Consider the following 26,250-nt stretch of genomic DNA (forward strand, 5'->3'; position numbering starts at 1 on the left):
AATCAATAACCTCACATATATTACTGGGGAGGGGGGAGTGTAAATTGCTACAATCATTTTGGAAAACCACTCAACATCATGTCAAATTGTTGACCATTCTATGAAGTTCAAAAGCAACTCAAACAAGATGATGTATTGTTTAGGCATACACATCTATCTAGAAGAATTATTTCTTTAATAAACAGAAAACATAAACACAAAATTCAGAACTTATCAAAGTTACCTTTGACTTGGGGAGGGGGATGGCACTCAGGTAGATATAAATTACTGTCACTGTTCTAACTTTTGAGGTTGTGAGGTATAGTGACAGATACTCATTTTATTGTTAATAAATACAACTTAAGGGACTTCCCTGGTGGCGCAGTGGTTGGGAATCCACCTGCCAATGCAGGGGACACGGGTTCAATCCCTGGTCTGGGAAGATCCCACATGCTGCACAGCAACTAAGCCCGTGCACCACAACTACTGAGCCTGCACTCTAGAGCCCGCGAGCCACAACTATCAAGCCCACGTGCCACAACTACTGAAGCCCACCCGCCTAGAGCCCGTGCTCTGCAACAAGAGAAGCCACCACAATGAGAAGCCCACACACCACAATGAAGAGTAGCCCCCACTCGCCGCAACTAGAGAAAGCCCGCGCGGCAACGAAGACCCAACACAGCCAAAAATAAATAAATGAAATAAATTTAAAATAAATAAATAAATACAACTTAAAAGGGATATGCAAAAATGCATGCAGCAGAATGGGAGACACTATTTGCAAACCATATATCTGAAAAGGGTCTAGCACTTAGAATATATAAACACTTAAAAACAACAAAAAAAAATTTTAAAGATGGGCGAAGGACTTCAATTGACATTCCTCCAAAGAAGATATACAGCCGATAAGCACATGAAAAGGTGTCTTAAGGAAATCTAAATCAAAACCACAAGATACCACTTCACACCCATAACCACAAATATAGCAAAAAATAAAATAATCACTGTTGGTGAGGTTGTGGAAAAATTAGAACAATTCTTGCATGTTGTTGGTTGGAATGTAAAATGGTTAATTACTGTGGAACATTGTTTGGTAGTTCGTTGGAAAGTTAAACAGATTTATCATCTGACCTAGCAATTCTACTCCTAGGTATATACCCAAAGGCTTGAAAACAGGGACCCAAACAAATACTTGTATATGAATGTTCATAGCAGCACTGTTCACAATAGCCAAAAGATCAACACAACACAAATGTCCATCGGTAGGTGAATGGATAAACAAAATGGGATATATCCCAAAACGGAATATTATTCAACCATAAAAGGAAATACTGATACATGCTACAACGTGGATGAACTTCAGGAACTTTATGTTAAGTGAAAGCAGACAGACAAAAGGTCACACATTTTATGACTGCTTTTATACGAAATGTCCAGAATACCTAAACCTATAAAATAGTACAAAAAGAATTTGAAAAGGAATAGATATATGTATTGAATATACGTATAACTGAATCACTTTGTTGTACCCCTGAAACTAACACAACACTGTAAATCAAAAGTAGAGTAAAGGGCTTCCCTGGTGGCGCAGTGGTTGAGAGTCCGCCTGCCGATGCAGGGGACACGGGTTCGTGCCCCGGTCCGGGAAGATCCCACGTGCCGCGGAGCGGCTGGGCCCATGAGCCATGGCCGCTGAGCCTGCGCGTCCGGAGCCTGTGCTACGCAACGGGAGAGGCCACAACAGTGAGAGGCTCGCGTACCGCAAAAAAAAAAAAAAAAAAAAGTAGAGGAAAAATAAGAATTTTATCTTCCGGGATGGAAGATAGCTAAGGAGTATCTCTCTCAAAGCAGAGTAAAGAGAGAACTTCTCTCTCAAAGCAGCATAAAGAAGAAATTCTCTTCTTCTTTAAACCACATGGAATATAGATCCCTACAGACCAACATGTCTAAAAGTAGTAAAAAGAATTAAGAAACTGAAATAGAAAGGATTATTTGAAAGAAAGGAAGGAAGGAAGGCTGGAACATTCCCAAAACTGAAGAAATTCATGAGCCCCCAGATTGAAAGAGCCCACTGTGAGCCAAACGAAGTGAATTCCTTAAAAATTCCACACTGAAACTTAACTGAGATGAAGTTCCAAGCCATTAAGGATAAAGAACAAAACCCCAAATCTACCAGAGGAAAAAGACAGCTTTTCTACAGGAGATGAGCAGTTGGAGAGCACAATTTTTAATCTGTACAACAGATGCCTGACAATAGAAGCGAATCCTCAGAGCCCACAGTATAAATATCTCAGAACTGAAAATTCCATACCCAGCTAAACTACCACGTTAGGATAAGGGTGCAATAATGACATTTTCAGACAAACAAGATCTCTCATGTTCTCCCCTTAAAAAGTCTTCATATTCCTTAAGCCCTCTCCACTGTCCAGTACCCAGGCATCAGCTCCCAGAGCTCTGGGTTGGACATATAGGCTCTGTGCAACTTTACCTGTTTTTGTTTAATTGTTTTTATTTTGAAATAATTTCAGACACAGAAAAGTTGTGATGATAATATAAAAAAAGTCCTGGCGGGGAGGGGTGGGTGGGATGAACTGGGAGATTGGGATTGACATATATACACTAATATGTATAAAATAGATAACTAATGAGAACCTGCTGTATAGCACAGGGAACTCTACTTCACTTCGCTGTACAGTAGAAACTAACACAACATTGTAAAACAACTATACCCCAATTAAAAAAAGAAAAAGTCCCACATACTCTTCATTCAAATTTCTCTAAGGTTAACATCTCACCACATCTCCATTATCCCCATCATCTCTATTATCTCCAACTCCATCATCTCTATCTCCATCATCATCATCTCCATCTCCTCCATCATCTCCTCCTCTTCCTCCTCCTCCTGCTCTCCTGCTCCTCCCGTCCCATTCATATGTGTATATATATATATATATATATATATATATATATATATATATACACACACACACACACATACACACATACTTTTTTCTGAGAGAGTAACTTACAGACATGATGCTCCTTTGCCCCTAAACAGTCAGTGTGTGTTTCCTGAAAAAAAGGACATTTCCTTACATAACTACAGTAGAGTTACCAAAGAAGGAAAGTTAGAGCTGTTACAGTACTATTATCCAATATGCAGACCATCAGATTTTTCCATTGACCCACTCATATGCTGTATAGGATGCAACCCAGGGTCACATGGTGCACTTAGTTATAATTTGTCTCATCAACTCTCTCTTCAGTTTCATTTAATCTGGAACAATTCCTCAGGCTCTACGTCTTGTGTGACTTTGCATCCTGATCAACAGAAGTCAACCCTCTTCGGACACACACTCTTGTCACATCCTAGGTGAATATGCAGTGTCCCACCAGGGTACTCGATCTGGCCACCTGTGTCCCAGGAGAGGTTTTAGCTCATGCGTGGAGGCCAGGGCTGTGTGGAGCCTGCTGGGTGGAGCTGAGGTCTCTGAGAGCCTCCAGTGGAAGCTCAAAGCCCTCAGACCACTAAGAGGAACCCAGGTACATCCAAGGGGAAACTGAAGCATGGAAGTAGTGTTGCAGCTGCAGGAACAGAGGGGAAGGACCAGCCTGGACTCCCCTAGGACAAGCTGGTGAACAGGGATCCAGGGCTTCTCACAGATCCAGACAGTCCTGTGTCCCCTCACAAGGAATATTCCCTCTAGTGCTGCCCCCTGCCTCCAGCCAGTTCTCCTTCCTGTGCCAGTGGGCTCCCCCTTTCTCTAAGACACGCAGACACCCTCAGCACCTTCAGCCTCGCCCACCTCGCCCAAGGCGGTGAGCACCTCTGCTTCCTGAAACATGATGGTGAAATTCCAGCCACCCTCCCAGAGAGAAACAAGGTTAGGACATCTGGTCTTTTCTCTGTTCACCCACCTCTGATACAGCACTCCTGGATCTTGCCTGACCTGAAGGTGTCCTGTCCATCTAGTGCCAGGTGCTCTTAGACCACTAGTCCCTCAGTCTGACATAGGAATTTTGGTAATTTCCATTCACTGAGGCCCACGCTGGTTACATCCTGCAAGTGCTGATGTTTGTTCCCCAGCATGTGCCTTCATATGTTTTTCTCCACATTCTAGTGGAGACTTAGGCATGCTGTCCTGTGTGTCCTCACGTGTCCTGTGGGCTCATGCATATTACCACGTGTGTGTTTGTCTATAGAGGATATGTGTGCTTTGTCTATAGAGGATATGTTTTATTCTATATAGAAAGTTTGTGCGCATCTTTATTGGGGGCCTATATGGAGGGCCCGCGAGCCTTCTCCGAGGTGCTGAAAGTTCACCATTCAAGACCCACATCCACTCAATCTCTCAACCGAGGCAAGGCTTCCTCCTCCAGGAAGCCTTCTCAGATTGCCCCCACCTCCTCTTCAACTATGGGATGCAACATCCATTGCCTATGTCTTCAAGCCCCCAGCCCTTCCCCACCAGCTGGCCCTGCAAAACCTGGCCTCACCTGTGCAGACCCTAGATTCACAACCCAGGACTGAGAGTCCATCAGCCTGGCCAGGACCTACTGACCAGACAACAGGTACCCAGCCAGGCAGTCCCAAGGAGGGAGGCTGCGCTCAGCAGGAGAGGTGACCTGGCACCAGATCAGGAAGTGCACAATAGAATTTTTTTTTTTTTTTTGGCCAGTTCGTGCGGCATGCGAGATCTTAGTTCCCCAACCAGGGATCGAACCAGTAACCCCTGCATTGAGAGCGCAGAGTCTTAACACTGGACTGCCAGGGAAGTCCTAGGAAGTGCACAATAGAGAAAACCCAATGACACAAGAAAATAAGGAAGTAACACAGATTAAAGAAATCAACAAAACAGAGGGTAAAGGAACAAAAGTGGCCAGAATAAAACCAAACTCTGGCTCCTTGGGAACATTAATAAGATAAACCCCTAAAGAGAATGAGCAAGGAGGAAATGAGGAGAGTTGTAAAAATATATATGGGAAGGTTAAGAATAACTATACGTCAAAAAGACAAGGGATGACAAGTGTCGGTGAGGATGTAGAGAAAATGGAACCGTAGTTGGTGGGAATGTAAATTGGTGCAGCTACTACGGAAAACAGTACAGAGGTTCCCCCCAAAATTAAAAATATGACTACCGTATGATCCAGCAATTCCACTTCTGGGTTCTTATCTGAAGGAAACAAAATCACTATCTTGAAACGATATAGGCACCCCTCATGTTCATAGCAGCATTATTTACGACAGCCAAGATATGGAAACAATCTAAATGTCCACTGACAGACGAATGGATAAAGAAGACGTGGTATAGGGGACTTCCCTGGTGGTGCAGTGGTTAAGACTCTGCACTCCCAATGCAGGGGGCCCGGGTTAGATCCCTGGTCAGAGAACTAGATCCCACATGTATGCCGCAACTAAGAGTTTGCATGCCACAACTAAGGAGCCCATGTGCCGCAACTAAGGAGCCTGCAAGCCACAACTAAGGATCCTGCCTGCTGCAACTAAGACCCAGAGCAACCAAATAAATTAATTTTAAAAACGAAGAAGATGTGGTATATATACAATGGAGTATTACTCAGCCATAAAAAGGAAATTCTGCCATTTACAACAACATGGATAGACCTTAAGGGCATTATGCTAAGTGAGATTAAGTCAGACCGAGAAAGACAAATACTGTATGATCTCACTTACATGTGGAATCTAAAAAAAAAACCAAACTCATAGATAGAAAGAACAGATTGGTGGGTGCCAGAGGCAGGGCAGGGCATGGGGCAGGCAAAATGGGTGAAGGCGATTTTAAAAAACTATATGAACTATAGGCTGATAAATTTGAAAATCAAGATGAAATGAATTCATTTATGGGGAAATATAAGATGCAAAACCTGTACCAAGAAGAATCAGAAAACTTGACTAGACCCATAAATGTTAATGAGTTGGAAATAATGGGGGGGGGGGGAAACTCCCTCTACCTAACACACAAAACTTAGAGGATTTTACAATCAAGTTTTATCGCCATTACAAGTAGCGGATAATTCCCATCTTATTCAGATTGATACCAAGAATTAAAAAAAAAAAGGTGGGGGGTAGAGCAGAATACCCAACTTCTCTTAAGAGGATGATATAGGCTACAAACCAAAACCAGATAGGGCTACAACATGGATGAACCTCGAAAACGTTATGCTAAGTGAAAGAAGAAGCCAGACATAAAAGGTTACATATTGTATGATTCTGTTTATATACAATAGCCAGAATAGGTAAATCTACAGAGACAGAAAGCAGATTGGTGGTTACCAGGCAGAGGGGGAGGAGAAGGAATGGGAGCGTATGTTTGAGTACCGGGTTTCCTTTTGGGACCATGGAAATGTTTTGGAACTAGACAGAGGTGGTGGTTGTGAGTACACAACATTGTGAGTTCACTAAATGCCCCTGAATTGTTGGCTTTCAAAAGGTTAATTTTGTTGATGTGAATTTCACCTCAGTGAAAACAAAAACAGATAAGAATAGGGAACAAGGTAGGAAAATTCTGACCAATTTTCAGTGATGACCATAGAAGCAAAAATCCTAAATAAAATACTGCTACCCACAAGATATGGAAGCAAACTAAATGTCCATCAACAGATGAATGGACAAGGAAGATGTGGTACATATATGCAATGGAATATTACTCAGCCATAAAAAAGAATGAAATAATGCCGTTTGTAGCAACATGGATGGATGTAGGGATTATCACACTAAGTGAAGTAAGTCAGACAAAGACAAATATCATATGATATCACGCATATGTGGAATCTAAAAAAATGATACAGGACTTCTCTGGTGGTCCAATGGTTAAGACCCCATGCTTCCACTGCAGGGGACACAGGTTTGATCCCTGGTCATGGGAAGCTCCACATGCCAACCAAAAATAAAAAGATACAAATGAATTTATTTATAAAACAGAAATAGACTCACAGACATAGAAAACAAACTTATGGTTAAGAACGGGAAATATATATATATATACATATATATATATGAATCACTTTGCTGTACAGCAAGTGTGAAACTAACACATTGTAAATCAATGTTATACTTCAATAAAAATTAAAAAAAAAATACTCCTACTCAAATCTCGCAGTGTTGGGAGAAAATTACATCATGACCAAGGACAATTTGGCCAGAAGAGCATAGATGAGTCAGTCTCAGAAAACCAAGGTAACTGATCTCTGTCAGCAGATGGACTTGCTTCTGACATAGGCGCTTGTTTTTGCCGCAGCGTCATATGTGTGTTCTAGGAACTCAGACCTGAGAGCGCTATGGCTCATGCAGGCAGAGGGCTGGGACAACCCGCTCAACCTCCTTGCAATCCTGGAAGCAGAGCATTAACAAAAGCAGAAAGGAGCTTAAGAAAAACACTTGCAGGGTTTAACAGTTACATTTTTAACTGTTACATTTCTAATAAGCATCAAGAAATATAGAAATTCGCCTTTTTAAAAAATTCAGAAATTCTGACATGTGCTACAACATGGATGAACCCTGAGGACATTATGCTGAATGAAAGAAGCCAGTCACAAAAGGACAAATACTGTATGACTCCATTTATGTGAGGTCCCCAGAGGAGTCAAATCCATAGAGACAGAACATAGAATGAGGGGTGCCAGGGGCTGGGGGAGGGGGATGGGGAGTTAGAGTTTAACGGGGACAGAGTTTCAGTTTTGCAAGATGAAAGGAGTTCGGAAGATGATTGATGGTGATGGTTGCACGAGATGAATGTACTTAATACCACTGAATTGTGCACTTAAAAATGGCCAAAGTGGTAAATTTTGTGTTATATATATTTTACAATTAAAAACGTACAAAGGAGAAGGAGAAGGTTGCTGAATGGAAAAGAGAGCGAGGAAGGGTTGAGGCAAAAGCGAACGCAGAAAGGCTGGGAAGAAGAGCAAAATAAGCACGTGGTCTTGGGGCTTCCCCGGTGGCGCAGTGGTCAAGAATCCGCCTGCCAGTGCAGGGGCCACGGGTTCGAGCCCTGGTCCGGGAAGATCCCACATGCCGCGGAGCAACTAAGCGCGTGCGCCACAACTACTGAGCCTGCGCTCTAGATTCTGGGAGGCACAACTACTGAACCCGCGAGCCACGACTACTGAAGCCCACGCGCCTAGAGCCCGTGCTCCGCAACGAGAAGCCACCGCAATGAGAAGCCCGCGCACCGCAACGAAGAGTAGCCCCTGCTCGTCGCAACTAGAGAAAGCCCACGTGCAGCAACAAAGACCTAACCAAAAATAAATAAATAAATACATAAATTTATTTTTTTTAAATAGTTTAAAAAAAAAAAAAAGGAAACCCACGGCTGGATCAGCATCAAGCGCAGGGAGACAGCGCCACCTACTGGTGGCTTCCTGTGTTCGTCAAGGGGCTGAAAAAACATGCTCAGAATCCACTGCTATTTCCTCCTTATACTGACATCATTCCCGTTTACCAACAATTTTGTCAGAACAGACAGTATCACTGAGACAATAGAAACCAGCAGGAGAAAAATAACTTCCAAAGCCACCACCCCCTTCCAAACTGCAGACCTGCATCCAGATCCACGCACCCGCCCAGCTCTCCTTCCTGCTGCTGTGAGTAAACAATTTGCCCTGATCCCAGGCAAACCTAGGCCATCTCCACCAGCTCCCACCCTACCTGCCTATTTAAGGAGCCACCTGAACAGTCTTCCCTCTGATTATACCCTCTGATTATACCCTCTGATTATACCCACAGACATACAAAGATGCTGATTCATTTCCCACCTTTTTGTTTTGTTTTATTATTGAGATGAAATCGACATAACATAAATGTGGTTAAGAATCCACCTTCCGGGCTTCCCTGGTGGCGCAGTGGTTGAGAGTCCGCCTGCCGATGCAGGAGACGCGGGTTCGAGACCTGGTCCGGGAAGATCCCACATGCCGCGGAGCGGCTGGGCCCGTGAGCCATGGCCGCTGAGCCTGCGCGTCCGGAGCCTGTGCTCCGCAGCGGGAGAGGCCACAACAGTGAGATGCCCGCGTACCGCAAAAAAAAGAATCCACCTTCCAATGCAGGGGATGCAGGAGGTTTGATCCCCGGTCGGGGAACTAAGATCCCACATGCCGTGGGGCAACTAAACCTGCGTGCTCTAGAGCGCCACAACTAGAGAGCCTGTGCACTGCAACTACTGAGCCCGCACACTTTGGAGCCCGCACGCCACAACTAGAGAGGAGGCCACACACTGCAAAGAAAGATCCCAGATGCAGCAACAAAGATCCCACATGCTGCAACTAACACCTGACGCAGTCAAGTAAATAAATAAATACCTTTAAAAAATAAAATAAAATTTCAGTGCACTTAGTACATTCATAAAGCTGTGCAACCACTGCCAATATCTAGTTCCGAAACATACTCACAGTGCAAATAAGCACATGAAAAAAGGCTCCGCATGTATCATCGGGGAACTGCAAATTAAAACAACCGTGAGAAAACAGTACACACCTATGAGAATGGCCAAAACCGAGAAAACCGATGACACCAATTGCTGGCGAGGATGTGGAGCAACAGGAACTCTCGTTCACTGCTGGTGGGAATGCAAAACGGTCCAGCCACTCTGGAAGGCAGTTTGGCGGCTTCTTAAAAAACTAAACATACTCTCACCATATGATCCAGCAATAGCACTCCTTGGTCCTTACCCAAAGGGGTTGAAAACTTATGTCCACACAAAAACCTGCATATGCATGAATTCATAATTGCCCAAACTTGGAAGCAACCAAGATGTCCTTTAGCACGTGAGTGGACAAACTGTGGTACCTCCAAACGATGGAACGTTATTCACTACTAAAAAGAAACAAGCTATCAAGCCATGAAGAGACATGGAGGAACCTTAAATGCACATGACTAAGTGAAAGAAGCCAATCTGGGACTTCCCTCGTGGTCCAGTGGTTAAGATTCCGTGGTCCCGATGAAGGGGACCCAGGTTCAATCCCTGCTCGGTGAACTAGAGCCCGCATGCTGCACCTAAGAGTCCGCATGCCGCAACTAAGAAGTCTGTAGCCAAAACAAACAAATAAAAAAATAATAAATATTAAAAAAGAAAAGAAAGAAGCCAATCTGAAAAGACTCCATACTGCATGATTCCATCGCTATGACATTCTGGAAAAAACAAACATATGGAAAGGGTAACAAGATCAGTGGTTTCCAGAGATCAGAGGGGAGGGAGGGATGAAGAGGCAGAGCATAGAGGATTTTTAGGGCAGTGAAAATGCTCTGTATGATACTATAATGGTAGATACATGTCATTATACATTTGTCCAAACCCACAGAATGTACAACAACAAGAGTGGACTTGAAGGTAAACTATGGACTTCGGGTGATAATGACATGTCATTGTAGGTTCATCAGTTTTAACGAAGGTACCACTCTGGTGGGGGATGTTATATTTATAATGAGGGAGGCTATGCATGTATGGGGGCAGGGAATATAGGGGAAGTCTCTGTACCTTCCTCTTCATTTTTCTGTGAACCTAAAACGGATCCGAAATATAAAGTTTTTTCTTTTTAGTTTTTTTCCTCACCACTTACTCATTGAGCTGTTGCTTCCCATTTGCCTGCTCCCCCAGCCCCTGGCAACCATTGATCTACTTTCTGTCTCTATGGATTTATCTATTCTGGACATTTCACACACTAAAGGGACTCATACGCTCTGACTTTTTCTGTCTGGCTTCTTTCACTTGGCATATGTATTCAAGGCTCAACCACGCTGTAGTGTGTGTCAGAAATTCCTTCGTTCTTATGACTGGATAATATTCCATTGTCTGGTTGGACCACATTTTGTGTATCCATTCATCCATGGATGGACACGTGGGCTGTTCCTATGTTTTGGGTAGTGTGAATAACACTGCTATGAACATGCATGTACAAGTATTTGTCTGAATACCTGCTTTCAGTTCTTTCGGGTACATTCCTAGGAGTGGAATTCTGGGCCATATGGTAATTCTGTGTTTAACTTTTGAGGAAACGCCAAACTCTTTTCCACAGAGGCTGCATCATTTTACATTCCCACCAGCAATGTACAAGGGTTCCAATTTCGCTGCACCCTCGCCATTACTTATTTTCTGGTTTTGCTTCTCTCTCTCTCTCTCTCTCTCTCTCTCTCTCTCTCTCTAATTATAGCCATTCTCATGGGCATCTTCCACTTTAAAGGGAAAAAAAGACTCTGAGCACCCTCCCCGTCTGGCCTCTGCCCTAAGTCTCTGCCTCTGCCCAACCCAACCCCCCCCCCCAAGCAAAACTGTAGAAAAAGTCATCCATACACCCTTTCTCCTTCACGTTTTATCTTCAACCGGTGGAACTGTTTTTGCCGTTGTCACCAATGACCTCCACGTTATTAAACCCCACGGTCTCCCTCTACGTCCGGTTTTACCTAACGCATCGCAGCCTGTGACGGGATGGCAGACTTTTGCTTGATTCACTCTGTTCTGAACTCTCCTGGTTTCTCTTGCCACCTCTATGGTCGCTCCTTCTTTCCTGATTCTTCCTCACCCCCCAGAAACCTCTAGGTATCAGCCACACTCCCTCCTCCTTTCCAAACCACGGCCACCCACTGGGACAACTCTGAAATTCATCTCTCCAACCCAGACAGTAGGGCCAGGCGCCTTCCCGGTCTCTCCACGTGGGGGCCTCGCAGGTCCAAACTTAGCTCCCAGGGGTCGCCCCCTCCACCCTCGGCCGGCCCCCACCGTCCTCCCCATCACGGTAGGCTCCATCCTTCCGCAGCTCAGCCCGGATACCTGGGAGGCGCGCTCGTTTCCTCTTTCTCACGGCCACATCGGATGCGCCACCCAATCCTGCAGCTCCGTCGGCTTTTCCTTCGAAACAGATACAGAATCCGACCACTTCTCACCACCTGCACGGCCCTACCCCGCGAGAGCCCCATCATGCCCTCCCTGGACCAGGGTGATCGCCTCCTCTCTGTAGTCACCCCCAGGCTCCCATCTCTGTGCCTTCCCACCGTATACTGTCCCCCCCCCACTATAATCAGAAACACAGCCCCCACTTTGGGGGACTCTTTTTTATTTATTGCTATATCCTGAGTGCCTAGAACAGTGCCTAATACCTAGCACTATTCCACAATTTCTTTTTCTCACGTGCGCTGCTTTTGGGATCTTAGTTCCCTCACCAAGGATGGAACCCGGGCCCTCTGCCGTGGAGGGGCAGAGTCCTAACCATTGGACCGCCAGGAAATTCCCCAACAAATGTCCTTTTTTTTTATAAACATCTTTGTTGGAGTATAATTGCTTTACAATGCTGTGTTAGCTCCTGCTGTATAACAAAGTGAATCAGCTATATGCATACGTATATCCACATATCCCCTCCCTCTTGCGTCTCCCTCCCACCCTCCTTATCCCACCCCTCTAGGTGGTCGCAACTTACGGAGCTGATCTCCCTGTGTCATGCAGCTGCTTCTCACTAGGTATCTATTTTACAAACAAATGTCTTTTTTTTTTTCTTTTTTTTTTTTTTGCGGTACGCGGGCCTCTCACTGTTGTGGCCTCTCCCGCTGCGGAGCACAGGCTCCGGACGCGCAGGCTCAGCGGCCATGGCTCAAGGGCCCAGCCGCTCCGCGGCATGTGGGATCTTCCCGGACCGGGTCACGAACCCGTGTCCCCTGCATCGGCAGGCGGCCTCCCAACCATTGCGCCACCAAGGAAGCCCCAAACAAATGTCTTTTTAAACGTGAGATATAATACACGTTTTATTCAGTTAGGGTTGCCCTACCAAAATAATACAGAATGGGGTGGGGCGGGCGGGCGGGGGCTTAAACAACAGAAACTTTTTTTTCCTCACAGTTCTGCAGCCTGGAAGCCCAAGATCAAGGTGTCCGCAGGGCTGCTTTCTTTTGAGGCCCCTCTCCTTGGCTTGCCCTGAGTCCTCATATGGTCTGGCCTCTGGGCCTGCATCCCTGGTGTCAGAGTGCGCAAATGTCCCCTGCTTATAAGGACACCAGTCAGATTGGATCAGGGCCCACCTGAATGGCTTCGTTTCCATTTAATCACCTCTCTAAAGGTCCTGTCTCCTACTATAGTCACTTTTTGAGGTATTGATGGTTAGGGCTTTGACACATAAATCTGGAGGGGACAAAATTCAGCACCCATAAAAATGTACACACATATCATAAAATTCACCCACTTAAAATGTGCAATTCAATGCTTTTTAGTATACTCCCAGATAATGTGAAGCCCTCACCAGAGTCAATCTGAGAGCATTCTCATGACCACCAAAAGAAACCCCATATCCTTTTAGCCATCGCCTCCTTTCCCCGCCTATCCCCCAGCCCTGTGCAACCACTAATCTCCTTTATGTTTCTATGAACTTACCTATTCTCGATATTTCATATAAATGGAATCATACACTGTGTAACGTGTTGCTCCTAGTTTCTTTGACTTAGCATAATGTTTTCAAGACGCGTCCACGGTGCAGCGTGTGTCAGAACTGTATTCCTTTTAGGGATGAATTACAGCTCACGTTATGGTCCTACCGCATTGTGTTTATTCATCATCCACTGATGGACATACGGGTTGGTTCCACCTTTTGGCTGTTAGGATTGGACCACTATGGACATCTATGGACAACAAGTATCTCCTGAATAAACGAAGAACCTTTCATAATCTAACCCAAAGAACTGCATAAAAGTAGAAACTTCAGACCGTGACAAGACAGTAGAAGAAAGTATCAGAAAGATCCTTTTTTCCCCTAGTTTTTTTTTTTTTTGAAGGAGAATGAATCAATAATAATACAAATTAACGTAAGTGTTGTTTCAGAACAAACTGGACCTACAAATTGTTGTTACTAAACCAATTTGGTAAAAATCAAAAACAAAATGCATAGTCTAACTTAAGCCAGAAGGTTTCAAGATTGAACTCGGGCCCAGCAGTGAAAGCCTGAAATCCTAACCACTAGGCCACCAGGGAACTCCCAGGAGGGATCTTCTTAAACAACAAGGACCTACTGTAGAGCACAGGGAACTGTATTCAATATCTCATACTAACCTATAATGGAAAAGAATCTGGGGACTTCCCTGCTGGTGCAGTAGTTAAGAATCCGTCTGTCAATGCAGGGGACACAGGTTCGACCCCTGGTCCGGGAAGATCCCACATGCCGCAGAGCAACTAAGCCCGTGTGCCACAACTACTGAGCCTGTGCTCTAGAGCCCAAGAGCCACAACTACCGGACCTGCGTGCCACAACTACTGAAGTCCATGCGGCTAGAGCCCATGCTCCTCAAGCCACTGCAATGAGAAGCCTGCGCACTGCAACAAAGAGTAGCCCCTGCTTGTTGCAACTAGGCAACAAAGACACAACGCAGCCCAAAATAAATAAATAAATAAATTTATTTTTAAAAAGAATCTGAAGAATATATATATATTACTAAATCACTTTGCTGTACACCTGAAACACTGTAAATCAACCATACTTCAATTTAAAAAAATAAAAACAGAGGGATCATCTTATTGCCAAAACACCCTTTAGGGCTTCCCTGGTGGCGCAGTGGTTGGGGGTCCGCCTGCCGATGCAGGGGACACGGGTTCGTGCCCCGGTCCGGGAAGATCCCACATGCCGCGGAGCGGCTGGGCCCATGAGCCATGGCCGCTGAGCCAGCACGTCCGGAGCCTGTGCTCCGCAACGAGAGAGGCCGCGACAGTGAGAGGCCCACATAACGCAAAAAAAAAAAAAAAAACACCCTTTAAAATCTAAATCAATTATAAATCAACTGTACTTCAATTAAAAAAAAAAAAAAAAACTAAATCAGAGAAGGGTCACCTCTGCTCAAAACCTCCCAAAGGCTCCCCATCTCACTACATACCCTCTGTGCCTCCCACCCCCCACCCCGCATTCTCTGCCATCAAATCTTATGACCACCACCACCCTCACTCCCTGCAGACCTACTGTTTCTGGAACGTGTTGCTGTCTCAGGGCCTTTGCACGGGTTGTTCCCACTTCCGAGAATGTTCTTCACCTATACACCTGCACAACTCACCCATCCTCTTACTTCCCTTCAGGTCTCTACTCAAGGGTCTCCATATTCGAGAGGCCTCTCTTGACCATCTAATATAAAAATAGTGACCCTTCTTTCCCCCAACCTGGAATGTCCATCCCTCCTACTCTGGCATTTAGTCCCCAGAACAGAACCATGATGTACTGGTTTGTTGGCTGATCCTCTGTCCCCTCCCCCCAACCTCCACATCATGGGGGAAGGGGCTTTGTTCTGTCCAAGGCCAAGTCTCCAGGTACCTATAACAATGCCTGGCACCCGGCAGGTGCTCAATGAATGTTTGTCCTCCTGCAAAAATTAACCTTCAAATGCGATGCGATCCCAAAGTCCCAACTAGATCTTTTACCAGGTGCCAACGAGCTCAGGAAAAGATTCGTGTACGACTAGCTGCAGGTGATGTACTATGTTATGAATGTGCTGAATGCTGCTGGATTCTTCACTTTAAAATGATTACATTTCGGGAAACTCCCTGGCGGTCTAGTGGTTAGGACTCTGCCCTTCCACTGCAGGGGGCACGGGTTCAATCACTGGTTGGGGAACTAAGATCCCACATGCCGCCCAGTGTGGCCAAGAAAATAAATAAATTAAATAAAAATAAATAAATAAAATGATTACGTTTCCGGGACGAAGCGAGAGAGTGGCATGGCCAGATAAACACTACCAGATAGCTAGTGGGAAGCAGCCGCATGGCACAGGGAGATCAGCTCGGTGCTTTGTGACCACCTAGAGGGGTGGGATAGGGAGGGTGGGAGGGAGACGCAAGAGGGAGGGAATATGGGGATATATGTATACGTATAACTGACTCACTTTGTTATACAGCAGGAACTAACACACCATTGTAAAGCAATTATCCTCCAATAAAGATGTTGAAAAAAAAAGATTACATTTCTGTTATGTGAATTTCACTTCAATAGTAATAATAAAGTACAGCGTAATACCGTCGCACACCTGTGAGAATGGCTAAAATCAAAACGACTGCCCACATCAGGTCATGACAAGGCTGCAAGGAGATGAAAATATATACATTGCTGGGGGCGGGGGAAGGAAAGTAAGGGCACATCCACTTCGGAAAACACGTTGGCGATTTCTTCAGAATTTAAATATACACCTACCATATGATGCAACCACTGCACTCCTGGGTAGTTTACCCGAAAGAACTAAAAGCAGATGAACACGCTTACACAGAAATGTTCTCAGCAGCTTTATTTGCAATCATAAAAAACTGGAAACCACCTAGATAGCCATCAACAGAGGAATTAGGTAAGTGGATGTGGAACAGCCGTACAGTGGAGTACAGCTCCGCCATAAAAGCGAGCTCACTTTTCCTACATGCAAATCGCTTTTCCTACATGCAAATTATTGTAAAATAATTGTGTCAGGTAAAAACTGCCAGACCAAAAAAAAAAAAAAAAAGGTACATACTCCATGATTCTAGAAATGCAGCTAATCTACAGTGTCAGAGCCAGTTGGTGGTTGCCTGGGTAATGTGGTGGTAGGGGTGGGAGCGGCAAAAAAAGGGACACAAGGAGACTTTTGGGGGAAGAACCTGGCAAACATGATGCTCAGTGAGAGAAGCCAGACACCAAAGGCCACCTATGGTACGATTCCATTTATACAAAATGTCCAGAAGTCCAGAGAGACAGAATGTGGATCTGTGGTTTTTGTGGTTGCCGGGATGGGGGTGGGGGAGAGGAGTGACCGCTAACGGGGAAGGGGTTTCCTTTCGGCGGGGATAAAAATGTCTTGCCACTAGACAGAGGTGAGGGTTACACAACACTGCAAGTGTACTAAATGCATTGCAGGCTTTAAAACAGTTAATGGTTAATTTCATGTTATGTGAGTTTTCCAATTAAAAAAAAAAAGAGAAATGGTGAGAGCTGGATAAAGATACACACACGCACACACACACACCCTGGAGCCCCCCTCCCCATCTTCACCACTGCAGCCCACACACATCCCCGCCACTCCATCCCCTCCCTTCTCAGGCCCATCAGAATTTCCCCAGGCACTGGGACCCGTGCCCACTTGACCATGTCCCCCTCCTTGTGGGCTCCCCAAACATCCCTCCCTTTTCAACCTTGACCCTCTCTGGAGTTTCCTGGAAGCCAGTCACTGGGCTTGCTGCCTATAGGATGGGGTGGGCAGCTGGCAGCACAGGGTGACCCTGCTTGAGAGAACAAAGGCAGCTGAGACCCGGCCTGCTCATGCATGAAGGGCGTTTGCACCTGTGGCTGCCCCAATGTGCAGGTGACAAAGCTGGCCCTGAGACAGCAAAGCCACCTGCCCACAGCCAGTCAGCTGGTTCCAGTGGACAGGAGTCGCCCACTCCAGCCTGCCCATTCCCAGCTCGTGCCCTCTGCCCCCATGGTGGCCCCAATGAACTAGGCCTCCCTGGTGTTCGTGCCCTTGTGTGGCCCCCACCTGTGCCACACACACACACCTGGGCTGACCTGAGACCCTGCTGAAAGCAGCAGGAGCGATGCTGGCCCAGTTCTGGACCTGAGCATTCGAACCATTAGAAGGGTTTTGGCTCTGCGCTTTGGGGAAACCCGAGTCACCAGGAAAGGGATGCGGCCGTCCTGCTTGGGTGCCCACGTGGAAGGGCCATCCAGAGAGGCCACGCAGAGAGGGAGAGGCGTCCCCATCCGCCCATGCGCCAGACACGACATTGGCACCGTCCAATGACATGGTAACATCCAGCCAGTCCAGCCCCCAGATGCCAGCAGCCACCATTCACGGGGAAACAAAGAGCCGCCAGCCAGGCCAGTCAACGTGGAACCACAAAAGAGAATATGCCGGTGGTTGTGTGGAGCCCGTCAGCGCAGGGTGGTTTGTACCACCGATCACTGAGAATCCAGCTGACACCCAGGAAGATCCAGACCCTAGACCTCAGCTCAGGTGGCGTCTGACACCGGCCTCACCCCCCTAACATGCCCTGTTGGCCCACTGCAGCTGTCCACACCTGAACAAAAATGAAGGGGGAAAAAAATCTAAAAACAAGAAAATGCTACTCTCTGGCATAACTCCCTCCTGCCAACTAGAAGAAGCCCACCAGGGTTCCAGTTCTGCAGCAGGAAACCTCGGCCCAGCTCAGGGGCTGGGAGGTATCCAGCAGGCGCCGGGGGAAGGCCTTGTACCCCAGGCAGCTGGGCATGCTCTGGTCCACCGTCAGTCAAAGTCCCCCAATCCTGGCTGCAGCCCACCTCCCAAGCCCCCACGGCTGCCCGACAGAGAACTCGGGCCCCTCACAGGCTTCCTGAGGCCCAGACTCCAAAGCCCATTGGGAATTCCAGATCCCACAAGACATGCTGCATGGACCAAAACAAACAAACAAACACATCTCCCGTGGGGGGCGGAGCCCCAGTGCTGAACTTTCCCACCCTTCCCACCCCCAGGAAGATCTACCTTCTCCCAGCATGTTGTCATCAGGGACCAGCTCCCTGCTTGCTGGATGTCAAAGCCGCGAGACCCTGTATGGGACCCTGGGTGCTCCCCTGGGCTACCAGGGCCCCGGCCACCGCATTCGGAGATGAAGAAAATGAAGGTCAAAGAAGAGCCGTGTCCTCATCACCCAGCAGTTACGGGGTGTATTAACTACACTTTCTGTATTCTTTTTTTGTGGCCGCGCCACACGGCTCGCAGGATCTTAGTTCCCCAACGAGGGATTGAACCCAGGCCCTCGGCAGTGAAAGCGCGGAGTCCTAACCACTGGACCGCCAGGGAATTCCCAGTTTCTGTATTCTTGACACCCTGTCAGCTGAGGCCTCACTGACCAGGAAGGGGCTGTCCCTCGAGGGGTTAGCGAGTTCCTGGAGACGACAAACAAGTAACTAGTGAGTGTACCTCTCCTATGCATACCAGGCAATCCAGAGCCACTGTGCCCCTTCCCTGCTCACCCCAGGGCCACTGTAGTGTGAGTGCCTGACATTAAGCAGGATCTTAGTTCCCCGACCAGGGATTGAACCCGTGCCCCCTGCAAGGGAAGCGTGGAGTCCTAACCACTGGACTGCCAGGGAAGTCCCTGACGTTAAGCTTTTGATTGCCAACATCCACCATGAACAAACACACAGATAGCTGCATGGCACAGCTACTAGCAACACAACCTACCTGGTTATTAGCTACCCCAACCTAGGAAGGTCCCCTCTTCAGAAACCCTAGGCAACCTTGACAAGTGACGCCTTGAACGACCCCGCTTTCCCTTTTGGCACCCTAATTCCAGCTCTTATGCTTTATATTCAATAAAGAGTGAATCCGAGACTCCAACCCCCGGACCCTAATAAAGGCAGAGACCCAGGTCTGCGTTCCCTCCCTCTCTCTCTCCCCACGATCTTGCTCCGTGGCCCTCAGAGGGGGTGCCTGCTGTGTACCCTCCAGAACCTGTGAGTAACGAATCTTGTTCTGCCAAGTTCCCTGACGGTTTTTCCTGAAGTACGTCCTGTGATCATGATAAGAACCACGAGGGCCGGCCTAGCCACAATGCTGGCTCTAGCTGGGGTAACGTCTGTGAGGGCCTTGCTGTAAGTAGTAGGGACCCAGGTGTCCTCAGATGCTGCTCTCTGAAAGCCTTGCCGTTGATAGGCCGAGACGTACACGATACTCAGTGCCGACACCCCAGAGCCCATGGAAATTACTCAGTCTAGTCAGTTCCAAGCCTGTTTACCCTGCCTCACCCATTCCTTCCAGTGGAAACCACAATAAAAGCTCCTGTCCATGTTGTTCGCTCTCGCTCTGCCTCCTGATGGACCCTGGTGCTTCCCCGTGTGGCTCCACATGGCCTGTTATGCCCTTCCTCTTGGGATCGGTGAGTAACAAAGTGTCTTTTCAGTGGCAGTCATCTGCTGATCTGTTGGCCTTGCCGTAGCTGCATAATAAGAAGACCTACATTTGGAAACAGGGTGGAGACCAACCTGGGGACACCCAGCTTCCATCTCAAAGAGAAGAAGCCATAATGGATGGAGGTCCCCCAGCCCAGGACTCTGGGAGGCACTGCCCAAGGTCTGCTCCATTTGGGGGATGCAAACTGTCCTGCTGCCCCCAGCCCCACTGTCCCCTGCTCTGGATTCCAGGAAGCCAGAGGCAGGGTCCCCAACTCCCACCCTCTCTGGGCTTGGGTGCTCCAGAGGAGGGGCTGCAGCAGAGCCCCCAGGCTGCCCAGGCAGAGGGAGACAGAGGCCCAGAGGCAGGCAGAAGACGTGAAGTAACTTTAATCACCACCCTCAGGAGGGGGCAACAGTAGTATCTGAGCAGGGGGCCCAGCCCGGGAATGACCTAGGGCCAGCCCCTCGGTTCTGGCTGTGGCACGTTCCCCGGATATCTGAGCAGGGGGGCCACCCCGGGAACGACCTAGGGCCAGCCCCACGGTTCTGGCTGTGGCACATTCCCCATCCAGGCTCCTCGAGTCCAGGGGAGGGTCTGGACACTCCCAGCCTCCACGATCACATCTGCAGGAGCTCAGGTACTTGGCGCCACGTGGCCAGAAGAACCCAGGTCTGGGGGCTGGTGTGCCAACAGCCACGCGCGGGTCCCCATACCTGCCATACTCGGGACCGTGTGACGTGGCAGCAAGAAATCATCCTCAGAGAACTGAGGCCGTCCTCTCTGACTGCAGAGACCCCTTCACAGACACCAGCAGCCCCAGCGGGGACAGGCGTCCCTGGGCACAGAGCCGTGACCACATGAAGAGGATGGCGGCGGCCAGACCTACACTTAGCACCACTGTGGGGGACAGAAAGACAGGAGCGGGTGAGGGGAGGGGGTGGCAGGAGGCTCACACCCACCAAGCTCCTAACACACTGGAAAGGGGGTTCTGCAGCCTGCCGGCTCCCAGGAGCAGCTGCTCCAAGCCCCAGGGGTTGGAGGACCTGTTTATCTTACCAGCAGCTGCAATGATCCCATAGGCACTTCGGTTTCCAGACTGAACTGAGTCCCGGTCCCCGACAGAGGTGACTGTGGCATTCCTGAGATAAGTGACACTCTCCAGGGTCACAGGGGTCCCCATGGACGTGGCACTCCCTTCTTGGAGGGTCTCGGTTCCTGCAATAAGTCCAGGCATTCAGTAGCTGGGGAGGGGGCACCTGGGGCATGGGGGGATGAACAGATGTTTCTGGTGCCCAGGGGGGACCTTAGGGCTCACCCTCCATCCCAAATTCAGTGAGGTTGGTGAGCCCTGCTGCCCGAGTGCCCTCGTGCAGCCGCCATGGGAATACGGGCACAGGCAGACACACGTGTCCACGCTCCCAGCCTTGTCATACACTGGAAGGTGTCAGGTGTCCTTGTCTACCGACCCACCCTCCCCGCCCCCACAGGCACACACCACAGCCAAGCTCATCGCTGGAGTCGGAACAGTCCGGGTGGCCATCGCAGAGCCACGTGCGTGGGATACAGGAACCGCCCAGCGGGCAGCGCAGCTCTCCCTCCGGGCAGGGCTGGTGCCCGCAGTTGAGAACATTCTTGTTGATGCCATCAGGGCAGTCATCGATGCTGTCACAAGAGCAGGGGCTGCCAGTGGGTGGCTTGCACTGTCCGTCCTGGGCACATGGCTCAGTACCTGGGGTACAGGGTGAGTCAAGTCTCAAACACCCAGCCAAGAGGGCCCAGGTACTCCCCACAGCCCAACCTCCTGCAAGCCCCGCCTTCCGAGAACAATCGACCCTATATGTTTCGCCCATCCCAAAGGCTCCTCCCCCTGCTTCTGTTAGCTCCACCTTCCAAGGACTCGCCTCCCCGCAAGCCCTCCCTCCCGACCCCACTAACTCCGCCCCGCTGCAAACCCACCTCTCCCCAGACCTCCTTCTTTTCAGGCCCCGCCCACCCCAGAGTGCCCTGTCTGAAAGCCACATCCCTTCCACAAGCACCTCCTCCCTGTGGCCCCACCCCTTGCAAGCCCCGCCCCCAGGGCATGGCCACTCACTGCACTCCTCCTCGTCACTGCCATCAAGGCAGTCCTTGTCAACGTCGCAGCGCCAGGTGAGGGGCACGCATAGGCCATCACTCCTGCACTGGAAGTTGGTGGGTGGGCACGAGGCTGCGCTGGGGCCTGAGAGATGCACACAAGTGAGGCCTGGGAGGTCTGGACCCTCCTTTGGAAGCACAGTGTCACAGGCTGCGACCACCAGGAGACAGGCCAGGTCCCAGGAACTACATTGGTGGTCACCCTTTGCTAAGGATGCACTATGTGTGGGCCTTGGAGCTGAGCAGTTCACAGCCTCACCAAGAGCCCTACTGGGCAGATTCTACTCCCATGCCCATTCTACACAAGACACTTAGGAGAGGTAAGGCCTGAGGCTACAAGCTAGTGGCAGAGTCGGGGTTCGAACCCAGGTCTCACTGATCCCGGGGTCTTTACCCGGCTCCAAATGGCCAGATGGTCTCCCCAGGAGTCCCTCCAAGTTCCATGGTTAAACAGACTGGGGGAGGAGCCATCTCTGAAGCTGGCCTGGCTCAGGCCCACCTGTCAGGGTCAGCAGGGCCCATTATGTCCCAGCTGCTCAGCAAAGGGGAAACTGAGGCCTTGGGTAGAGGACCTGCTTAGTCTCTGTGGCTTGTCGACTCACCCACTAAACTCCTTCCAGATCTGACCACTTTCCCCATCCTGAATGTGCCACCACCTCTCCAGATTCCCCACCCCCATCTCCACTCAGACACCAGAGACCTCTCAGCACCACACCATTTGGTCACCCACCCTTGCCCCCCTTTGCTCAAAAACAGCCCTTGGTCAGAAATAGAGACACAGATGTAGAGAATAAACGCATGCACACCAAGGGGGGAAAGTGGCAGGGTGGTGGTGGTGGGACGAATTGGGATTGACATGTATACACTAATATGTATAAAAGATAACTAATAAGAACCTGCTGTATAAAAAAATAAAATAAAATTCAAAAAAACCCAGAAACCCAGCCCTTGGTCCCATGACCCTCTCACCACCAAATTCTACAACCTCCATGTGGCCCGCAAGTCCTGAGCAGCCCTGAGCCCTCCCTGGACCTCCCACTTTCCCCCCCTTCATCAAGCTCCCTCTGACCCGGCCACCTTGATGCTTCTGCAAGAGGCCTGGCCTCATTTTCCCCCTCAGGGCTTTTGCCCATGCTGTTCCCTGGCCCAGTTTGCCCTCTCCTCCCTCCTCTCTGCACCTCGTGATTTCCTCCTCAGACTTCACAGTCTCAGCTTATTTCCTGGGAGGGGCCTCAGGCCCCTCTCAGAGACCCCTGAAGCTCAGCCTCCCACTTAGAACAATGGCCCTTGAACTGGCACCCGCGTAGACTGGACACTTGGTGGTGGTCAGGGCAGTGACCTTTTGACTGTAAACCCGGGGCAGCGCCTAGTGATAAGTGGACACAGGTCACACAATGGTCCAGGCTGAGTCCAGCTGAGATGTGAGCCTTCCTGGACCCAGAGCAGGATGAACACAGAAGGGCCTGGAAGCGGGGCCATCAGGCGGGAGTCCAAGGGACAGAGGAAGGGAGTGGGCTTTATGGTTTCCTCCTGGGTGCAGCAGGGAGGGTGGCAGATACCTGGCTTGGCCCCAGCCTAGTCCCCCTCCATACAATCCTGGTCCTCTTGTCCCTTCCACCTTTACTCACGAGGGCCTGTGCCTCCAAGCCCCCACTCCCCACAGCCAGCCCCTCCGCAGGCCGGCCTCCAGGCCCAACTGTGCCTGTGGGCCACACAGTCCCTAAGCTCTGTGGAGCCAACTGCAGCTGACTTCCTTCCCTGCCCATGGGGATCTGGCAACCTAAAGCTTCCTCCACAGGACTTGCCATTCTCCCTAGCAACCTCTGACCTCCTTCCCCGGCCTGCTGGAGCATGTGTCCTTCTGTAAAGTGAGTGGGCAGCAGAACAGAGTGGACCTGGCTTCACAGGGCTTTGGTTTGGAGCAACCAGTGGTTGCACCTCCCAGCCTCAGTTTCTCCACCTGTAAAAGGGGCACGCTAGGAGTCCCTACCGCAGTGTGCTAAAGAGAAGAGACTGCTTGCGTGTAGAGTGTGGTACTTGGTTAACGTGAGTCCTGATCCTTGTAGGAACCAGAACCATTTAGCCTGAAAAGGCAGGGGCTTTGGGGTGAGATGGGGAACCAGATAAGACGGTGTGTGAACCTGAGTCACAGCTGAAAGTCAGGGGCACCTGTGAGCACAAAGAGGTCACTCTAACCTGCCCAGCTGCCTCTGGGTACCTCTGAGAGGGCCACCAACATCATTTAGACCAAGGCAAACGTGTCCAAGGGCCTGGGGTCACAGGGAAGACCTTTTTTTCTCTAAGGCCGGAGAAGGAAGGTGCAGAGATTGGGAGGGCGGGAAACGGTCGCCGAGCAAACTCAGCCACATGGCCCTAGGCGCCAGGGTATGGAAGCCGCAGCTGCTGAAGGCGCCAGGAGACCAGCTCCGTAAGGTTGGAAGTCGGAGAAGCAGAGCCTGTAAAGAACTTTCCTGCCCACGCTGGAGTGAAGGGTCGCTTAGAGGTGACACCCGGGCTTGACAAAGCAAAGCGAGTGTAAGCAGGGCCGAAGCAGGGTAGTTAAAGGCTGGCAGAGCAACCCAGGCGGAGGGTCCCTCACTGGGGAAGGCTCATTCAAGGGCCTGGGTCCCCTAGAGCCACGTGCAGGGGGGAGTGACCGGGACAGACGTGCGGCGCAGCCAACGGTAAGGCGCTGCTGGCGGGCAGGGGCGGAGCTAAGCTGCAGGCTTGGAGGGCGCCAGGGCTGTACGGAGCACACTCACCTGGGGCCTGGGTCAAGGACCATGTCGGGATCGAGGTCGGGGCGGCCTCCAGGCCCAGCCCGAAGCTGAGCAGTACCCGCAGCGCTAGGCCGAGGGCCGCAGCCCGCCGCGCTCGGCCCCCCGCCATCCAACCGCTCATCGCGCCACCCCTGCCTGACGCCGGCTCCGGCCAAGACCAGTCCCTGCCTCGCTCTGATCCACGTACGCGCGTGCGCAAAGATCCGGGGGGCGGGGCCCACGCCCCAGGCGGGTCCCCAGGCGGGTCCCGAGGCGGCCACGCGTTATGGGTACCGTAAATGTCCGAATGCGAGGGGACCCACTATTTGAGGCTCTTTCCCACTGTTCCCTGTGACAAGGTATATCGAAAGGTATTGGTCCTATTTGAAATTAGAAACTTCTGGAGGTGCAAACGAACTAGTACCGACAAGTCTTGTCAACTTACAATATTTAACATTCCACATGCACCAAATACTCCTGCCTAATTATCCTAATATGGCAGCCACTTCGCCCAGGCACGCCCTCCTCCTGCTTCTCTCGAGCGCCCGACTTATTTACTTTGGTTTATAGTCTGATTCCCCACCAGAACGTCAGGCCCAGGAGGACGGGAACGCTGTGTTGCTCATTGTATCCCCAGTGCCTGGAACTGAGCCTGACACATAGCAGGCTCTTAAATATTTGGTAAATAAATGAAGGAAATGTTGGTTCTTGGTTTTCATCCTGGGTCCTCTATCCCTTGCACCTGGATGTTCTCACCGACGCTCACTACCTCATTAACCCGCATAGGCTCCTCAAAGGGAGGCGGGTCTTACATTTTACTCTGGGAACAAGACAGCCTGGGCTTTCTCTTCTCACGCTCACCCAGTAGGCACATAAAATACAAACCTTCTGCAGGTTTTCTATCCAATTGGCTGCTGTGTTTTATCTACAGCTCTGCCCCTAGGAGAAGCAGCGCTACTGCCAGCAGGCCCCCCAGACAAGTCACTGTCCTCAGCGTTGTAACAGCTGTGCAAATTTCCCGTGAAGCAACACAAAAGCACAGAAAGGCCTCTATTTGCAGGTTGATGGCATCCTTATTCAAAAGTGTTAGAGATTATAGCTGCCTTTGGAGCGTATGTATATATATACATATATATAAATTTTTTCATAATCTCCAATTCCCAGGAGACATGGGGTAAGAGGCAAAGGTGCACTGGTGCAGAGGCAGTTGGAAAGGGCAGCAAATAGGACTGCCTGCGGCAGGGGAAGGGAGGGGAGGGGAGCGTCCCACACCACCTGTGAGGCTTGGCTTCTTGGTGAGGTTGGCATCTGGGGTCCAGGGAGAAAAACTGAAGAAATTGTGGATTCACCCAGCTGACAATATGTAGCGGCTGAGTGCAGACTCATCAGCGGCTAGGTTCAGGGCCATCTCTCAGTGAGCCTGAGAGTTCTTTGTCTCTTCATGCCTGTTCTGTTGAGGGTAAAAGGGTTTGACAACAGCTATAACCACAGGCTTGCTCCGGGAAGGAACCAAGATCACAGA

The 26,250-nt window shown here is 49.5% G+C and overlaps 2 protein-coding genes across 9 annotated transcripts in view; one reads left to right on the forward strand and one right to left on the reverse strand.

Moving 5' to 3' along the window:
* The window catches only part of HNRNPM (heterogeneous nuclear ribonucleoprotein M), a 175,560-nt gene that overhangs the window by 9,251 nt on the left and 140,059 nt on the right, over nucleotides 1–26,250 (forward strand). The window lies entirely within an intron of this gene.
* Nucleotides 20,261–24,914, reverse strand: CD320 (CD320 molecule). Its single transcript, XM_082836935.1, has 5 exons — nucleotides 24,732–24,914; nucleotides 21,929–22,054; nucleotides 21,332–21,565; nucleotides 20,893–21,051; nucleotides 20,261–20,733 (listed from the first exon to the last, which is right to left on the reverse strand). Exons 1-5 carry the CDS (start codon nucleotides 24,868–24,870, stop codon nucleotides 20,594–20,596), a joined length of 798 nt encoding a protein of 265 aa, XP_082693061.1. The 5' UTR covers nucleotides 24,871–24,914; the 3' UTR covers nucleotides 20,261–20,593.

The sequence above is a fragment of the Leucopleurus acutus genome (genome assembly GCF_964270905.1).
Source record: "Leucopleurus acutus genome assembly, chromosome: 3".
NCBI lineage: Eukaryota > Metazoa > Chordata > Mammalia > Artiodactyla > Delphinidae > Leucopleurus > Leucopleurus acutus.

Coding starts and splice junctions, on each gene's coding strand:
- CD320 (XM_082836935.1), bottom strand. CDS start 24,870: ATGAGCGGTTGGATGGCGGGGGGCCGAGCGCGGCGGGCTGCGGCCCTC. Junction 21,566..21,928: donor CAGTGACGAGGAGGAGTGCA/GTGAGTGGCCAT, acceptor CCTGTACCCCAG/GTACTGAGCCATGTGCCCAG. Junction 21,052..21,331: donor CAGCGATGAGCTTGGCTGTG/GTGTGTGCCTGT, acceptor GACTTATTGCAG/GAACCGAGACCCTCCAAGAA.